Source organism: Limulus polyphemus, unplaced genomic scaffold (assembly GCF_000517525.1).
Source record: "Limulus polyphemus unplaced genomic scaffold, Limulus_polyphemus-2.1.2 Scaffold2761, whole genome shotgun sequence".
In the NCBI taxonomy this organism is placed as follows: Eukaryota; Metazoa; Arthropoda; class Merostomata; order Xiphosura; family Limulidae; genus Limulus; species Limulus polyphemus.
Genome location: NW_013668371.1, coordinates 124,798 through 143,035, shown reverse-complemented (window position 1 = coordinate 143,035; position 18,238 = coordinate 124,798). Strand labels below are relative to the sequence as shown.

The following is an 18,238-nucleotide window of genomic DNA, read 5'->3' as shown; positions in this document are numbered from 1 at the left end:
ATAAATCAGTTAAATGACGAAAAATTAGGTGTCTATTTACTTGTGACCACTCAGTGTATATACAGTGTAGTGATTTGTTTTTGTGGTGAATTAATTTTGCAAATCTGTTAAGAATGAAGAATTTAAAGCAATCAGCACATGATATTTAGTATGGAATAAAAATATTTCTGTGAACATCTGTGATTGTGTGATGATTGGTCAGAAAAGAATCATGCTTCAATGTTTTGCTTCTTATCGGGTTTTGTTAACTATTAATGCATAGCATATGTTAAACAGCTGATGTAATCCTACTGGAGGTTGGTGGTAAACCTATTAATGTAAATAATCCTTGTGAAACGTTAGCTTATTCTTAACACTGCCAATTTAGTCTTGTATAAACAACAATTCATTACCAGTTGTTGTGCACAATAATAGTGTGTGCGATGTGCTGGTTGAAAATTTGTTATGCTATTTCTTTGTTTTAGTTTCCATGTATCTTCCAAAACAGAAACATCATACATTGTAATTTATTTATGGTATTATACTTCAACCTGGCTGATTGGTTTCTTTCAGATTCAGTGTTATTAACTTTTCAGTTTTCTTATTACATTTTACTCTCCTCATACTTTACGGGGAAAAGAAAAACTTTTATAATTGTAGCAAATAGAAATATTTTTCTATTAGACATTTTCCTATTTTGAGATAAAACGTCCTTCCAAGTTCCATAAAAAATACAGTACAATAAAAATTGAGAAATGATGACATAATTGTCATATCGAGTAGATATATAGGATTCACTAAAGACGTAGAGATTAAAACAAAAATTCTTTTTTACAGGAAGTGAAAACAATTCCCTGTACATATACTACAAAGGCATGTCCAAGCAGGTGTTGACCTTCAAGTTTGATACAGTGCGAAGTGTCTTGGTAAGTTAGGGGTGAAAAGAACGTGACCATCTAATTGCTAGTTTACATTATGTCATATAAAGTTATTTATTTACCTACTTTTAAGCTGTGAAACTCGGCTCTTCATTTAGAATGAACTCTTGTTAATGTTCCTGCAAGAAAAATCATAATTTCAATATTTTGATTACTTGAATAGTTGGAATAATCTAAAGTAGTAATAATTGGAAATGCTAATTGTGATGAATCGATTATCTTTGTGGCATTAGTCATTGGTAATTCGTAAATTTAATTAACTGCCCAGCTCAACTCCTGAAGAGAACTTACTTTGTGAGAGAAACAAACTGTTGTTCCACAATGTGTTATTAATTTCATGATTTGTCCAGATTGATAAAATGATTTTCTTACCAACATAACTTTAAATGTGTTTTCTGTTTTGAAGGAGAAGGACAAAAAGGACGAGGAAACAAATGAATTTGTTAGTGCCGTTTGCTGGAGAATGGTAATTTATCTTATTGTCATTTTATTAAAACTGATTAATTATACATAAGATTATTGTTTAACTGCATGTGCTTTTCTCTGATTAATAGAGTTCTAATTAAATCCTTTTCTCATACAACACAGTACAGTACAATAAATCATGACATTTTGCAGTGTTAGTTTGCTAAAGGTATCTCATGTGCACGAGTTATATTTCATGTAGAATGAAGGTTTCTGTCTCAATGGTTTATACAAATATTAAGGGTGTGTTTGTGCTTTATATATCGAGAAATATTGTCACAAGATTGGTTCTTACCAGATCATATGATAATTATTTCTGTCAAAGTTCTTACCAGATCACCTGATAATTATTTCAGTCAAAGTTCTTACCAGATCACCTGATAATTATTTCAGTCAAAGTTCTTACCAGATCATATGATAATTATTTCTCTCAAAGCTCTTACCAGATCATATGATAATTATTTCTCTCAAAGCTCTTACCAGATCATATGATAATTATTTCTGTCAAAGTTCTTACCAGATCACCTGATAATTATTTCGGTCAAAGTTCTTACCAGATCACCTGATAATTATTTCAGTCAAAGTTCTTACCAGATCACCTGATAATTATTTCAGTCAAAGTTCTTACCAGATCATATGATAATTATTTCAGTCAAAGTTCTTACCAGATCATATGATAATTATTTCAGTCAGGTATTCATACAGATTATTTCCTTCTCAATTGCAGGGAACTAATGTTGTTGTAGCGGCTAACAGTCAAGGAACTATCAAAGTGAGTTCGTATGTCTAAAAACTGGTTATTCTTCAGTTGATTATTTGTATTGAAATAAATTCATAGTGACTCATATTTGTAAAATAACATTGAAAACTTTGATTTTAAGTGAGAGAGAGAGAGAGAGAGAATGAAAGAAAAGAAAAAAACAGTGTGTACAGTTTGTTTTCTATATCACATCATAGATTTTGTTAATATTTGACCGACCCACAAAGATCGCCAATACTTCAGGAAAAGAAAAAAATTAATTGTTACACCCTCACGAGTTAACTTTTACATTGTCATTTTCATCGTGAGATCAACACAAGTTGAAAAGGTGATTTAAAATTAACTTTTAAATGAAAATGTGACACAAAATAGTATTTGGAGAATAATGTACAGTGAGCGATGTTTTTTTTTGAATGGTAAAATTAAAAAAAGCACAAAACAAGAAAGAAATTAAAAATGCAAATTATTTATTGTTTGTGTTCTGTTGCCACCCATTTTAATTAAAAATGCAAATTATTTATTCTTTGTGTTCTGTTGCCACCCATTTTAATTAAAAATGCAAATTATTTATTGTTTGTGTTCTGTTGCCACCCATTTTAATTAAAAATGCAAATTATTTATTGTTTGTGTTCTGTTGCCACCCATTTTAATTAAAAATGAAAATTATTTATTGTTTGTGTTCTGTTTCCACCCACGGATTTCTTTTGCTCAAGAATTTAGAGAAGGTTTAAAATGCAAGCTTGTTCTGTTTAATTATCTCGAGGGAGGATAATAAAGAAAAGTTACTCTAAGTAATTGTAGAGAATTCATTTTAAAGCAATTATTTCTGGAGAAAACATCTTCACATTTAAAATACGGTAACATTTTGAAAATTTAAAACATTCCTTTAGAACCTACTTATCAAGAATTCCCGAGTATTTGGTAGTTTATTGTTCGCGATATTCTGCTGTATCAGTAAAAACACATTTTTTAAAGTGTACTTGGTCTTCGTGACCATTACTTTATTGACTAAAAATTTTGCATCATATATTGAATGTGATTTTGTGTTTTGAATCATTATGAATGTCATTTCTTTCTTTTTACAGGTGCTAGAGCTTGTATGAAGTTAGAGAATTTAGGAACGAAAGTGAATCATCTCCAGGTATTAGTACTTAACACTGATACAGTACAAACTTGTAGATACTTGGCCATCTATATTAACAATAAATTCTTAATAACCAGGTATGAAAATCTGTTTCCTTTAAAGAAAAGTTACAGTTCTCAATGCAATGATGAGAATTGAATAAGTTTCCGTTAAAATACTAACGCCTAAGCCTTGTCTGTTAAAAAAAAACTAAGTTTACAAGAAGGTAATTTAATGAATATTCCTTTATTTTACATATTTATCTCAAAGTAAGTTATTTACTTACAAAACACAATGCAGATTATAACACACAAAAAAATGCGAAGTAGTTTTTCTACAAGAATTAAGCATACATTTTAACTTGTATAAATGGTCCACATAAATTCAGTGCCGTTACGTCATAAATAGTAAACCAAACAGAAATAAATAGTTTGGAAGTTTGCTTTCCAATAAATTGTCTTGGATGCATATATGAAATTAAAAAAATTATATATTTGTATAAACTTTTAAACGTGCATACCATATAAAAAAAAAGTTACCAGAGTGCTAAGAATATTTTGATTTATGATGATAAGGCTAAAGTAAAATGAATTACAAAACGGCATCAAATCTAGATGCTAAATTATGAGCAAAGAATACAAAAACTGGACGATTATGTAACAGCCATAAGGCTTCAAGTCTCATTTTTCACATGATGACCAAGGTTTACTGAAAACAGTTATCTGGGGACAACCCTGTTTTGATAATAAATTTAACAGAGTGACAAACAACTACAGTAAAAAATAATGGGTCATTCCTGGTCATATTTATAGTGTTCTGATTCAGGTAGAAAGTGACCCACAGTTTCTTCATTAAAAAGACTAGTGTAGTTAAAATGAATCACATGTAATTAGTATAAATTTCTAACACTGGACCTCAGTTCGAAAAGATTAGACTGATAATTAAGCTACTAAGTGGTTTAAAACTAAACATCTGTTTTGTGTAATATCACGATACTACTCTAGAATCTTTGTAAAGAGCTGTGATATTAAAATACACCATACTGGCTAAAAACAAATTTGTACAGTATGCGTCACTGAAGTAGTAGGTTTTATCAGCTCAATCCTAGAGCTTGTATGCATTTCATACAGATAATATTGATATAAACACGTAGTAATGGTTATGAGGTTCTCTATGCTACTTTAAATTCTGATTATTTCGGTGTAACCCGAGTCGATTCGGTTTTCATCAGTAACGTGCAGACTTCCAAATCTACAGAGGGTTGTTCATGATCTAGTTGACCAAGCTGTATATTCAATCACCTTGTCCCTGAGCCTCATATTGCAAGTACAAGTGGTGCCTTTTTAAAATTGGCTCCTTCTGGGAAGGATACTTGTAACTACAGGGGCTTCTGATGCAAAGTTCTATTGTTCTGTTATTATAAGTAAAGCTGTATTACAAAAAAAAAACAGATACCTGCAGCATTGAACCTTATCAGTAAAATAAAGATGTGATTAAAACAGGAAAAAAAAGCTACTCCATGACTGGCTACCAGCTACATGCACGCACTGGAGGCAGGGAGAAAAGTTAAAAATCTGGCCACAAAAAAACCAAAGCACAGTGGTCCATTGCAGTTAAATGAGGGACTTCACTTGGCATTGTAAATAAAATAATTCACACAGATTGACTTCTACAAGAGCAAAAACAGCCAGTGTTTCTCCAAAAACACAACTAAATGAAAGACCAACAATTAAAAGTTGTAAAAGCAAAATCTGGCATGTCACAAATAAACGTATATTGTTACACTGGAAGAAGCATCCACTGAGTGTCGCAAACAATTTTCAAAGAGTGGATTTATGGTTGTAGTAGTAAGTTAATTATCTGGAGAGTCAACAAAAATGCTATAATTAACTTTGAATACTTTTATGCTGACACCACTATAAAGCAAAGAAATACTTCTCCTATATTTAATTCATAAAAACAAGGCATCCAGCAAAATGTCCACATCAGTGTGCCACTTCCTGTGAAAAGATACAAGTACAAAGAAAATTAATACCATACCATTAGCAGACATCTCCCACGGACTACCATCTTTGGGCTGCTCAACAAGCTCTCGGAAGTCGTGTTCTACGTACAGTCAAAAGAGAAGCTCCGACATAACCAGTGCCATCATGTATAACGTCGTAGGGTTGTAAGGCTTAGACACTCAAACTTTTTATCATTATCATAGGATCAACACCCCTCTCTGTGTCTAATTAACTTACACATATAGCAGAAGCAATGTATATTGTCAGTTCACATACCATAGGATAAGACACATCAGAATGATTTGTTTACACTTTGGAAAGTCTTGTACATTTTCAGATAAAACATTGATCATTAAACAACACAACTATTGTAATGCCTATTATGTACTTTTTTCTTTTTTTACACTTTCATGCTGCGCAGTCTGACACCTATATGTGAAATGGGTAAATTTACCAATGTCAATTTTTTTTTTTTCAATCTAAATTATGCAACATAAATGCACAGTCACAGATAAAAACCACGTGAGAAATATTCTGGGCAGTCTGATCTCACTGTAGAGCTACTGAACACTGACGTACAATGAAAATATAGTTTCTATAAGCTTTTCATTTACGAAACAACAGGACATTCTTTTGTCTAATGAAATTCCACCTTCACTAAAGATTAATACATAGTAACATCATTTAATAGAAGGATAAACAAATACCTCAAATTTTTAGTCTTCTTCTTCTATTGGCCAGAGGGCTTAGTGCTAAAATTTGGGTTCAATCCCAGTATGGATGCTTCTAAGATACAGCTTTATCTCTTAATAGATTCTTAACTTACTCATTTGAAGCTGAACTTGAAAGGTCATGGGTACATCTAACAAATAAGTCCATTTTGAAGCTTTGTGTTTTAACAAAACGTTCATTTCTAATATGCCGTAGTGTGTCTTTTCGGCATATAATGCCCATATCTCTCTCTAAAAAAACATGTTAATGTCCCAGTGAACTGCAACAGCATTGTAAAATATAGTTATATCTTTATTAACAGAATCTGTTGAAACAAGTACTTTCTAACTTATCGACATTAAAATAGCTATCCTTAAAAGTATTTTATAATACTTATCACATCAAATGGCATCTGAAGCCAAAAAAACAACAACAACCAATCCACACAATCTGGTGCGTGAAATTCATACTAGAACCTTCTAGACTTAACCACAATCTGGTGCGTGAAATTCATACTAGAACCTTATAGACATAACCACAATCTGGTGCGTAAAATTCATATTAGAACCTTCTAGACTTAACCACAATCTGGTGCATGAAATTCATACTAGAACCTTCTAGACTTAACCTAGGAATGCATTACAAATATTCGTATGATTTTAAGCTGCTACTATAAAATTAAAAATCACAAAGTTACCAGCCACCTGGAGGTCATACGTAGCAATGTGTATAAAAAGCCATAATAAGTTTATTTTTAAAAAGAAGCTTGAAAACTTTAATGTACATCACAGTACAATTTATTACAGATCAGTTTAGTTGATATGCATATTTTGTAGGTTTCAGATTGAAACTCGGCCATTTTATGTTTGATCACATCAACATTGAAACCCGAAGCAGTTGTATGGCATAAGAAGTTGATGTCGTGCCTGCTAATCAATATTTATCAAGCTAATGTTTTTCAGTTGTTGTGAGGGCAGATACTTGTTCTGCACAGAAACGAAATTCTCTTTGTGTTCATTACGAGACAGACCCCAAAAATGCACCTGCTCCAAGTTATAATTTTATGACACAACTTCTCAAAAAGACAATGTTACTGTCATATAGTTTTAAAGTTTTTAGTTGTTGCAAAATATCTATATATTGCAAAAAAAACAACAAAAAGAAATTAGAGTTGACTGCGAACATTTTGATGTTATGGTAGCCATTAACAGGACATCTTAATTATCCAGGTGTTATACAAAATTACAGGTAAAGCCTAAATACATGAGCATTGTATTTTGACATAATGTGTAAATAAGCCTTTGGTTCAGGAACTGTCGAATTCTACAGCGGAAAGACCCAAGTATCGTCAAATATTTTGCCATTTGTATCCATCCCTCCGTGTATTAAAATACACTGCTTCTTCTTCTTCTCATCCTTTCCTAATTAATTAAAAGAAAAAAAAAGATTTTTGTTTTAAAAATTCACTACCTTGTTTAAAATTATACAGTACTTATTGTAGGAAAACTTTCATTCATTTATCGGACTGGAATGAAATCTGTAAAAAACCTTTAGATATGGTTTGTTTTGTTAATTAATATGTAAATATTTATCACTTACACTTTTAGAAAACAAATCTACCAGGTGGCACCACTTATGTAGGAAATATGTATTTCTTTATCATCACTTTGGTATAGCTGTCATCTCATTTACTTGCCATTATACCAACAATGAAATAAGAATTGTTCGAACTACTATTAAAAATGATTAGAAACTTACTAAATGTGAATGGTATAACAATAATCTTGATCACCGTGTGTTAATAAACATACTAGATGTTTAAGTGACTGTTAAACACAAAAAGTTCAGAATCATCAAATGTATATATTGACACGGATTCTAAAATATCCAAACATGTAAGCACACATATATTTAAAACCTGGAACTGTATGATAAAGTTGTATACAAGAACCTGCATAGTAATGTAGTATTCTTCACACACATTAAAGATTGATTATATGTGAATACAGGTTTCACATTTTTTATTATCTGTTAGATATGTTACAGAGTAAAAGTCTAGAGCCCCGTCATATTTTACCAAGTAGCATAACATAAACTTTATTATACTGATTACTGAGGACACAGCAGCTAGACCCACCCTGTCTTTTCCTTTTAATCATCTTCACAAATCTGGAGTGTGTAAAATAAAGAAGGTTACTTAGATACAGTGGTCAGATTCCTTTGTCTCTGAGCAGCCTATATATCGGCGCATTCGTTTTCCTACTTGGACGAGCTGCTGATATATCGGCTTGTAGGTCATGTTCCGTTTCACGATCGATCCGACATTTTGTATGCTTTATATATTTAAAATAAAATTAAAAGTACTTCTGTTAATGAAATATCTTCAATCTGAGCCCCCCACTGTGACAGAAGAAAGATGTGATTTCCGTGAGTGTTCTGAACCCCTATTTTGAAACAAAGAAAATGACCATGCCCATTACTTCTGGTAGGCCTCGTTGCTTTACTTCTGAGCCAGGAAAATGACTATTCCCAGTGATCTTGAAAATGAGAAATTCTGACTTGGATAGAGAGGAGAGTCCTGTGGCAGGCCCTTCAGGTGTGAGTACAGGTAAAGGCAAGAGAAAGACTTGTAGTGAGGAAAAGAAAAGCAGAGTCTGGATCTTGACTTAACAAGAGGAAGAGGACTGTTGTAGGAGATTGTAAAGATGAAGTAACATGAAGAGTAGTTGAAGAAGAGACTGACACAAAGAAACATGAAGCTGGATTTGGATATAGAAATTGTGGCCACTTTTGATCCAGAGATAGAGCTAATCTGGAGTGTGTAAAATTGAGAAGGTTATGTAGATACAGTGGTCAAGTTCCTTTACGAATAAATGAGAAATGTCAGCATCTTGTACTCACTAAATAAATGTACAGAGAGGTATCATTTCTAAAACCAAGACTGTCTTTGTGAAATCATTGCTTTATAACCGAGTAAAGAACAAAAGTCTTCATGCAACTTTAAAAACCAAGTGAATGTCAAATGTTTCTTCAAATGATATTTGTCATGTGTTGTTTTAGTGGAAGTTGGATTGAATATTCTAAGTATGTACTGATTTAAAGGGGCATCATAATAAAAGAGAATGGACTACTCTATTATTTGTGATATTTTGGAGAAATATTAACAACTAGATATGGAAACTGACCTGATGGCAATTCCACGAGACAAATTCCAAAATCTAGACGGCCACGAGGAACTTGATCTCCACAGTTAATCTTGAACCATGTTTCCAAACCTGCAGGAAAAAAAAGAAATACTGAGCTGCATCATAAGTTTAAGACTCTGGAAACACAAGATAAATGCTACAGAATGTCTGTACGTTACTGGAACTTCCCTTCAACTGCTATGAACATGGTTTTTTATACATGAAGACATGACAAGCAAGATAAGTTTCCAACAAAGGAAAAATTTCTTGATTTATAAAAAAAGACAATATGCAAATTTTCTGACATGATAAATATGTATTATGCATCGAGACATGATAACCAAAACTCCCTACTGCACATTTGCACATTAAGCTACATTTCTGGTGGTCTTTTGGAAAGATGGTGATTTGAGAAAGTAAAAAAAAATTCTCTTTTTTTTTATAAAATATATTTTCATGGAAGACTACAAGTGATTTTTTATTGTCAGTGATCCAACATTCTGAACTCTAAATAAATGACACTGTTAAGATATTTTTTAACGTCCATCATTAAAGAAAGAAAAATACTGTTGGGCACCTGTAATGATATCTCTCATTTACTCCAAAACAATTCTCTCTATGGTAATGAGAAACATTCCTGAAAATCACAAAAACCTTCCTAACTTCCCACAATATGACACTTCCAGGATCCATTAATAACCAGGTTCCCAAAATATAACATCTGTTTACAACTAAAGCAATGGAAGCCATTTTAAAATCTAGAGAGACAAGTTTAATTTGGTTTTATTACTAAACAGAAAATAAGGTACTCGTATCATATCTGTACAAATCCTCTACTACTCCTCCTCCACTGGTAAGTCCACCAAATATATAGAAGTCTTTCTCTACTACAACTGCGCCGTGAGCAGCTCGTCCTGTGGGAACGCATCCTTTTGGATCAAGTCTTTTCCACCTGCACGTAGAAAAGTCAAGAACGTGGAGGTCGTCATAAAAACTGCTCCCTACCATACCCCCATGCAGGTAGAGTTGGTCTGCCACAGCAACCAGTATGTGACCCAGTCTAGGAGGGGGACAGGTGCCACTGACGCTAAGTTTGTTCCACGAGTAAGATGGAAGATCAAATACATATACATCTCTGTAAGAGAGGTTTAAGAAAAGACGTACAACAATCACATTTTCACTAAAAACTCTTCTTAGCTTATGATACATCTATATATATATATATAAAATAAGTTAACAATCTAAAGGTAATTGATATTAAAGATTAAAAACCTGTATTTTTCAGAGTTCAACACTAGGTAAGAAAAATAAAACATACATATATATCTTACTGACTAATTAAAACCCCTTTTTATTTCCTCAACTGTTTAGTATATATATATATGTGTGTGTGTGTAGAAGTTGCAAGTTAATAATGTTATTCTCAAAGGTTTGAATTATTATTATTAAGCCTACAACTATACGTTCTAGTTCATAGAATCAGGCTTAGTTAATACAACAACATTTCACTTACTCGTCCACCACAGGCTGAGAACCAAGATTACCTCCAGAGAAAATGAACAGAGTTTTATCTGTGGCTGCTACACAGTGGTGGGTGCGTGGAGATGGCACATATCCTTTTACCTGCAAGAGTTGAAAACAGTGATTACAATGTAGAACCATTTGAAGCATAAATTAATTGGTACAACTAACTTAAAAAATTCCTTTAGTAAAATTGTGGCAATTGGATATCAATCACTACATGATCAGTCGATTTATTAATTACTAGATACCGGTCCCTAACTATATATAGGCGATGAGTGGTATTTTCTAACTGATTAATGGATGGCCCCATTAACGAAGTACATTTGATTAATCTATTAGTACAGTGTTACTCAAACTATGGTACATACAAGCCAAAAAAAATGGTGGTGGGTGCTACCAGCCAATTGTCTTCCCTCTAGTCGGCAGTTCAAAATTAATGACGGTGGCAGACTGCTTTATTAGCCTTGCTATAACAAGGACAGGGCGAGCAAGCTTGGGACAACTGGAATCAAACCCGAGACCCTCAAATCACACACCCCTGAATCACCAACATTAAACAAACTTAAAGTAAAAACTATTTTTAAAGTTAAGTAGAGCACGGATAGCCCATTATCTAGCTTTGTGTTTAACAACAAACAAATATCATACCAATATTTCAATTGTTGGAATAATAGGACTGAAAACCCTAGAATTGATTAGTTGATTATTTTTGTGAAAATCAATTTAATTTTAATTAACGGAATGATCCAAAATACTAATATTGATTAGTTTATGTGATACTAATCAATGTAATTACTACTCATAAATAAGTCATTATATCAATTCAGTGATTATGTTGTCCAACTCTTGTTTTATCCTGTATACTTTGGCTGCTAATCTGATGCCATCTTGATGGCTGTGATTCGATCTAGGGTGTCCTTGACAGAGGGGGCTGGTGTGCTATCCACTAGTCTGGTATCTTCCCTCATTGGGATTTTGATCAACTTATATCAATGGTTTCAAGAGGGTATCCAGGTTTCGCTGACTTCTGTGATAGGTTGGCCAGCGTGTTATTTGTAACGTGGATGAAGAAGGCTTCTTTTATCTTGTTTCTTCTTCTGTATTTTTAGTATCAATTAACTTACTATTATTCCAATTTATTGTGTGGTCTTCTTCTTCTTCTCTGGCAGGTAGATTGGTAGTACAGTCTTGTCTATTGTTCTCCTGAATTCTAACATTTGTTGGTTTTTGTTTCTCCATTGTCTTGGAGTCCAAGTTCACAAGGGCTGTTGTAAATGAGGTTTTTTGCTTCTCGTTAGATCTTTAGGTGATTTGGTGCTCGAGTGTGGAATTTAAAAAAAGTTCTTGCCCGAGAGACAGACTGGTTAAAAACCCCTTTTAAAAATTCTACTTGCCCCACAAAACAAAAAAAGAAGAATATAACTTAGGAATTTAATTAAACAGAAAACAATAAAAATCAATTACCTATAAGCAGCAATTATATTGATTAATGAGACATAAACAATTAATCAAAAATAGTGTTTCTAATTAGTTTTTCACTATGCTAACTTCTGATTTTATATATATATATATATACATGATGCAAAATGTTGTTTGTACAGTTTTGGCCATTTTGGAAAAAAGCAGCTTTCACAAAACAAAAAATGCCATGAAATCAAAAGTGGTCTATTTATTCAATAAAATATCTGAAACCCCTAAAAAATCTCACTTTTTTTAGTTATTTCAAATTTTACAAAATCTTTTATTTTTGGTCACAATCCTACATCTCATTGACTTCACTGGGAATGGTGTATACCAAGTTTTGCTTCTAAGTCTTAATTTAGTCATTAAGACTTATTCAATATGATCAAATGTTTGTTACAAGCATTCTCAAGTACTGACCATTTAAAATACATTTTGTAGCCATTTTTCAATACTATACTACAAAGTTATTTTTTGAAATAAACAAAGATAATAAGTAGAGCTGGATGATCGATCAATTAAAAAGTTCATTAATCTATTACATTCAACTAAGTGATTATTCTCACACAAAACTTGGATTGTTTGAAATAATTAAAGCAGCAGTTGGAAACAGTAATTTTGTAAAGAAAAATCCCAATAAAGATTTCCTTTTTTTGTCAAATGATATATTTAGTAAACATACATTTTTGTACTAACCTGAATGGTTTCCCAAATTTTTGTTTTTAAGTCCAAAACTTGAATACTGTTCTTGTTGCCTTTAGTATCTGCTCCACCAAATACCAAAATACCAGGTTTGGGGTGAACAGTTTTAACTATTGCGTGTTCGTAGCGTCCATGAAATCCTACAGTTTCAACAACTGTCCAAGTTAAACCATCCAAATCAAGACAATAAACGTCACTAAAGGTACACTCAGGATTGGCTCCACCAACTATAAACATAGATTCAGAGGATGACATGAAAACACAACCATGTCCAACCCTACCTGATGGAGTATTTCCCCGTGTAGTCAACTGTTTCCACACACACTGATCATTTCCAATGTCAAACATTATTTTTTTAACGACTAGAATGATTACACTCACTCGAGTATCAGTGATAAAAAGGAATGATCGTATCTCTTAGAACAAAAAAAAAAAAAAGGACAAAACATCTTTAATATGTATTCATAAAATAACACAAAACTGACTTTCGACTGATTTTTCATCTGATTTTGTCAATATATTTCCTTTCTTATAGACTACCACAGCCGAGTTTCCATGGCAACTATATGCATAACACTTTCTACTCTCTCCAATGCTGAGATAGCTAAGTGGGCGTGGCTTATTTTGTCTTTCTCTGAACAAAACTAAAGCAGTATCTTCATAACGCTGTTTGATTTCATATAAACTTTCAGCAAGAACCATAGATCTGGGCTTACTCATTTACAATGTAGATATTACAGGTAGGCTACATAAATAAACAGAAACATTCAGTTAGTTAGTGATTAATTAATATCCATTAAAGAATAATTAAATAAAAATCAAATATACAAATCTTACATTAATAGTTCAAAACATAGTAATGTACTATACAAATTTTGCATTAACCAGGGTTAGTTAATATAAAAATGTGCCTCAGCATAAATATTTTACAGTATTACACTTATAGCTTGGGACAAGTTACCTACATGTTTTCACTAGAATTTTTTACAACAATTAAACTTATTTGAAGCCTAAATTTTAAAGTCTGTACAACTACAAGTCATAAATTAAAGATTAATTTACCTGAATTTCTATATACTATAATAAGTAACTTTGTACATGTTACAATCTAAAGTGTAGGTTTTACTGAACTTAAGAAATTAATCAAATCAAGAGTACTAATGTTCCTAAAATCATTTCTAACAGAACTTAATCTATATCTACGGTGATATCACACACCTTACAGGAAGCCTACGCCCAACAGGCAACAATTTACATAGTTCATGTGTCACACAGCAATCTCCCGCAACTACTGCCACACCGTACAACTGCTGACTTTTAAAAATAAAACTAAGACAATGGATTCTCACTTAGTTTACTACTACTAGTACTATAACAACTACCCTAAGAGTAATTCTAATAGGGTAAGCAAAAAAATGTTACTAAATATTTTAAAATTATAGATAAGACGCTTACCTCTCACAGAATATAATATACATTAAAACTGTATATATTTAATCATTAAGAATTTTACGAGCTATAACAAAAACGATAATTTGTTTTCACACAATGAGTTCGTACTTTGCTAATCAAATTTGTTCAAGTATCGCCATCTAGTGACTAAAGCTCTATATAATATTAATATTCTATTATATTTTATTCAATTGAAACAAACGAGCACAAAAGAAATAAAACTAGAAAAATTTCATAAAAAATACTTGTTTACCTTGAACTCCTAAAATAATACGCAAAAGTTCATATTTATAAATATTTTGTGAGTTTTTACAAGCTTTTTAAAAGTCCCTTTATAAGCCGATTTCTATCACTAAACAATATAAAAGAATATATCAACTTGAGTTTTTTAGCAGTTTCCGAAAGAAATAAACTTGAAAAACAATTTCAGTCAAATCAACATTCTTAACCTGATAATTTCATGTGATGAAAACTAAAAATACATAAACATGTTGTTGCTTTCTAGATAATTGACTATCAAGAGTAACATTTTAATACACAAATATTTCTCATCGTTGAGGGTGAATTGTTTGACTTTTCCAATTGAAAAGGATCCGGAGCAAAGTTCAAAATTCATCTATGAATCTCCGATATCTCGTGTGATCACTCCGTTCAACTCGCAATCTGCAGGTAGTGGACTCCGAATCTCATCACCGAACATCTTCTCCCTTTCAGCCGTGGGAGCAATACAATATTATGGTCAATCACACTTTTCTTTGGATAGAGTAGCTCAAGAATTGGCGATGGATGATGTTAATTAGCTGCCTTCCCTCTAGTTTATCACTTCTAAATTAGGACTGGCTAACACAGATAGCCCCCAAGTAGCTTTAAGTTAAATCAAAAACAAGCAAGCAAATCGATTTGACATAGGGTAATTCGAGGTTGCTGATATTATACTTACATTTTCAGTTCTCGAGGGCAGCAGGAATGGAGAAATAAGACATAGAAATAGAAATACACTAAGAAATTGTGCATTTATCTGGTTATTCTCGTATATAAATGTGGAGCTTTTTGAATTTTTCTTTTTCCTAGTTTTTTATATTATTAAAGTGGTGAAACCAGATCTTTAAAAAAATTATTTAAGAAGGAAAATTTTATTATTTTTGGTAAATAACATTGGTACTATAATAAGTTTACAGAGGTGTCAAACCTGGTTCCTTCATTTTTACTGTAAGTAGTCTTAATAGACAAAACGTTACTGAAAAGTAATATATATCATACATATATCATAGTTGTACGTTGCTTGATAAAACTTATTTACTACACATCTTTTCTGAGCAACAGCCAACGTGTGAATGTCAATATAAATATAAAAACATTTCATGAAAGCAAGAAAAACTTTATTTAAGTATTTAACAAAGCAGAGGATGGTTTATTCCTAAGCTGACTGATAAAACCATTTCCACCAGTGATTATGTCGTCATAGATAACTTCTGTATACGTTTGGTATTTTCAACCTGAATAAACAACCAAGATGAAGACCACCAAGGTTCAAAAGAATTGACGACAATGTAGTATTTATTCGATTCATATAACATAAGTTATCCTTACCAATAATCTTCAATGTTATGACACTGGGATATTTTGGGTTGCACAATATTGGAATAAGTTTAAATACTGACAAATTTCATCATCTCTAACAATTGTATCATTAACGATTAATTAATAAAGTTGAAGAAGTATTCCAAATTTAATTTCAAAGATTTGTTTCAAAATTATTTATCGGTTCGTAATTTTTGACGCTTACAAAGAAATTACCATTATACTCTACATGATAATCTTCCCTCTCCACTAAAAAAACAAGCAAGAATTGTGTTAGGATATTTCACTGTTATTATGTTTGTTTTTTGTTTATTTATTGCTGAGCGCAAAGCTACACAAAGGGTTATCTGTGTTGTGCCCCCGGAGAGTATCGAAAGCCTGGTTTTAGTTTTATAAGTCTTCAGATTTACTGCTGAGCCACTGCCAGGCTTACTTTTGTTATGAAAACAGCAATTCTAAAATAATTAAAACTACATAGAAATAGTTTGATAAGATTGAGCCGGAAATAACGTATCAAGGTGGGTGTGTATATTATTATACATTAACTGAATGTCCGTCATATGACAGTAAATGCTGACTAATTTTCCTTCTGAAAAATTAAAAGTAATGTTTTATGAACATGTGTTATACAAGTTAATTATGTTACTGCAACAATGTATTTATAAATAATGTTTATCATTTTTCTAGTACTTCAAAAAAACAACATTTTTATGTATATTTGGTCATCTCCTGTAAGTGCCCTTGATTATAATTTTGATGTATGTATATTTTTATGTTCTGTTCAAACCATCTTCTTGACAAACCCTGCGAAAAAACTGGTTCTGCAAAAAATATTCCTACATAGTCAAATGTCTGAACCTGCGATATATTAATTGTGATGACAAAGGCAATGAATTTCACGGCGAAGGGGCAAATGCACGAAGGTATAATTTTTCTTTTAAAATGCTTATAATATTTTTACTACATTTGAAAAATCTTTACCTGAGTGAAAAAATATCAATAATAATAATGTATTGTGGCGCTATCTATTGGGTGGAAAAGATATCTAACTTCATTTTGACACGTACAGTCACTGGGCTTATGATATTATGATATTATTCGTTACTTAATCTATGATTGTAATTGTATTTTTTCGAATATGCAAATAACTTGTTGTAAGTATAACAATACATACGAATAAGAATAAATATAATAATTAAGAAAATGAACATAAAATATCAAATCGATTGGAATTTGAAGACGAGATTTTCACATCATAGCCGAGCATTATAACCCAGTCTTTGTAATCGAATGTTAACAGATCATTCGAATACCTAATGTAAACTATTGTGATTATTTTCCTAATATTGTAATATATTTCGCTAAACATGATTGGTTAATAATTAATAAAGTTATAAAAAAATCCCCACTCGGCTGGTATTTGAACTCAAGATTTCCGCTTCAGACAAGCCACTGAGCCAATTTTGACGTTACCAACAGAGAATCGAGTGTTACCTACAAAGGGAGCGTTCCAAACAGAGTAGCATTTATTATATAGATGATGTAACTTAAATGTAACTTGTTAAACCTAATGCTGTTAAAGACGTATTTATCTGTGTATTTATATGACCCTGATACTTTCTTGCATTAATATGTCACAAAAGGAGGACAGAACTGTAACCTTACGTGTTTTCCCGTTACATGCGTTATTTAGGTATGGGTTTAATTGGATAATCTCAACTATCATATTATTGTATCAGAATAACGCTTTCCTACTTGCTTGCTCGAAAACACTTTAAAGTTACCATTCTGTTTCATGAGAACACTGCTTGTAACAATATAATTGCTACAATTTAGAGATATCCTGGATTTGACTATTATTACTATAATGGGCTTTTTTCTCGGGTACAGCGAGATGTTTCACGATGAATAAAATATTTTATACATAATTCGTCAGATAAAGGCATGCAACAAGTGTTATTACAAATCTACCACACCAAGAAATACCATATAGGATCTAGTGAAGATGATCAAGTTCGCCTGATAGATACACTACAATGACGTCTAGAGGATCATATGGAATCTTCTGAAATTCATGCGCTTTATCTCACGTGAAAAACGAATACCCAACTCATGTGCAGGGTCGGATTAAAGAGTTGGGAGGCCCTCAGAACTGAATTTCGTAGATAAGTCAAATACAATTCAAAAGTAAGTAAAACTAGTAGTGTTTATAATAGATGTGTAGAAATGTAAAATCGAAACCCTCCAAAAGTGATGCCGTTTCTCTCAGAGTATGCTCGTTACCAAATAGATTATGGTTGAATACAGACCGTGATAATGGCCTTGCTGTAAATATAGGTGTGGTTGTTAAC

At 32.0% G+C, this 18,238-nt stretch overlaps 2 protein-coding genes across 3 annotated transcripts in view; one reads left to right on the top strand and one right to left on the bottom strand.

Annotated features, from left to right (window-relative positions):
- The window catches only part of LOC106467838 (E3 ubiquitin-protein ligase RFWD2-like), a 29,985-nt gene extending 26,620 nt beyond the window's left edge, over positions 1–3,365 (top strand). The window contains exons 16-19 of the mRNA XM_022396039.1: positions 817–905; positions 1,324–1,383; positions 2,110–2,154; positions 3,228–3,365. Of these exons, the coding sequence (XP_022251747.1) occupies positions 817–905; positions 1,324–1,383; positions 2,110–2,154; positions 3,228–3,245 (212 nt within the window). The 3' untranslated portion in view covers positions 3,246–3,365. The remainder of the gene's footprint in view (positions 1–816; positions 906–1,323; positions 1,384–2,109; positions 2,155–3,227) is intronic.
- A 1,245-nt stretch (positions 3,366–4,610) lies between these two features.
- LOC106467839 (rab9 effector protein with kelch motifs-like) lies at positions 4,611–14,431 on the bottom strand. 2 transcript variants are annotated; one of them, XM_013928218.2, is made up of 6 exons: positions 14,310–14,431; positions 12,849–13,599; positions 10,681–10,790; positions 9,977–10,302; positions 9,168–9,257; positions 4,611–7,403 (listed from the first exon to the last, which is right to left on the bottom strand). In XM_013928218.2, the coding sequence occupies exons 2-6, from the start codon at positions 13,200–13,202 to the stop codon at positions 7,306–7,308; spliced, it is 978 nt and encodes a 325-aa protein (XP_013783672.2). In that variant the 5' UTR covers positions 13,203–13,599; positions 14,310–14,431; the 3' UTR covers positions 4,611–7,305. The 2 variants fall into 2 exon arrangements, with proteins under 2 accessions (XP_013783672.2, XP_022251745.1); XM_022396037.1 differs by lacking the exon at positions 14,310–14,431 and adding an exon at positions 14,073–14,149.
- Between the last annotated feature and the right edge of the window lie 3,807 nt (positions 14,432–18,238).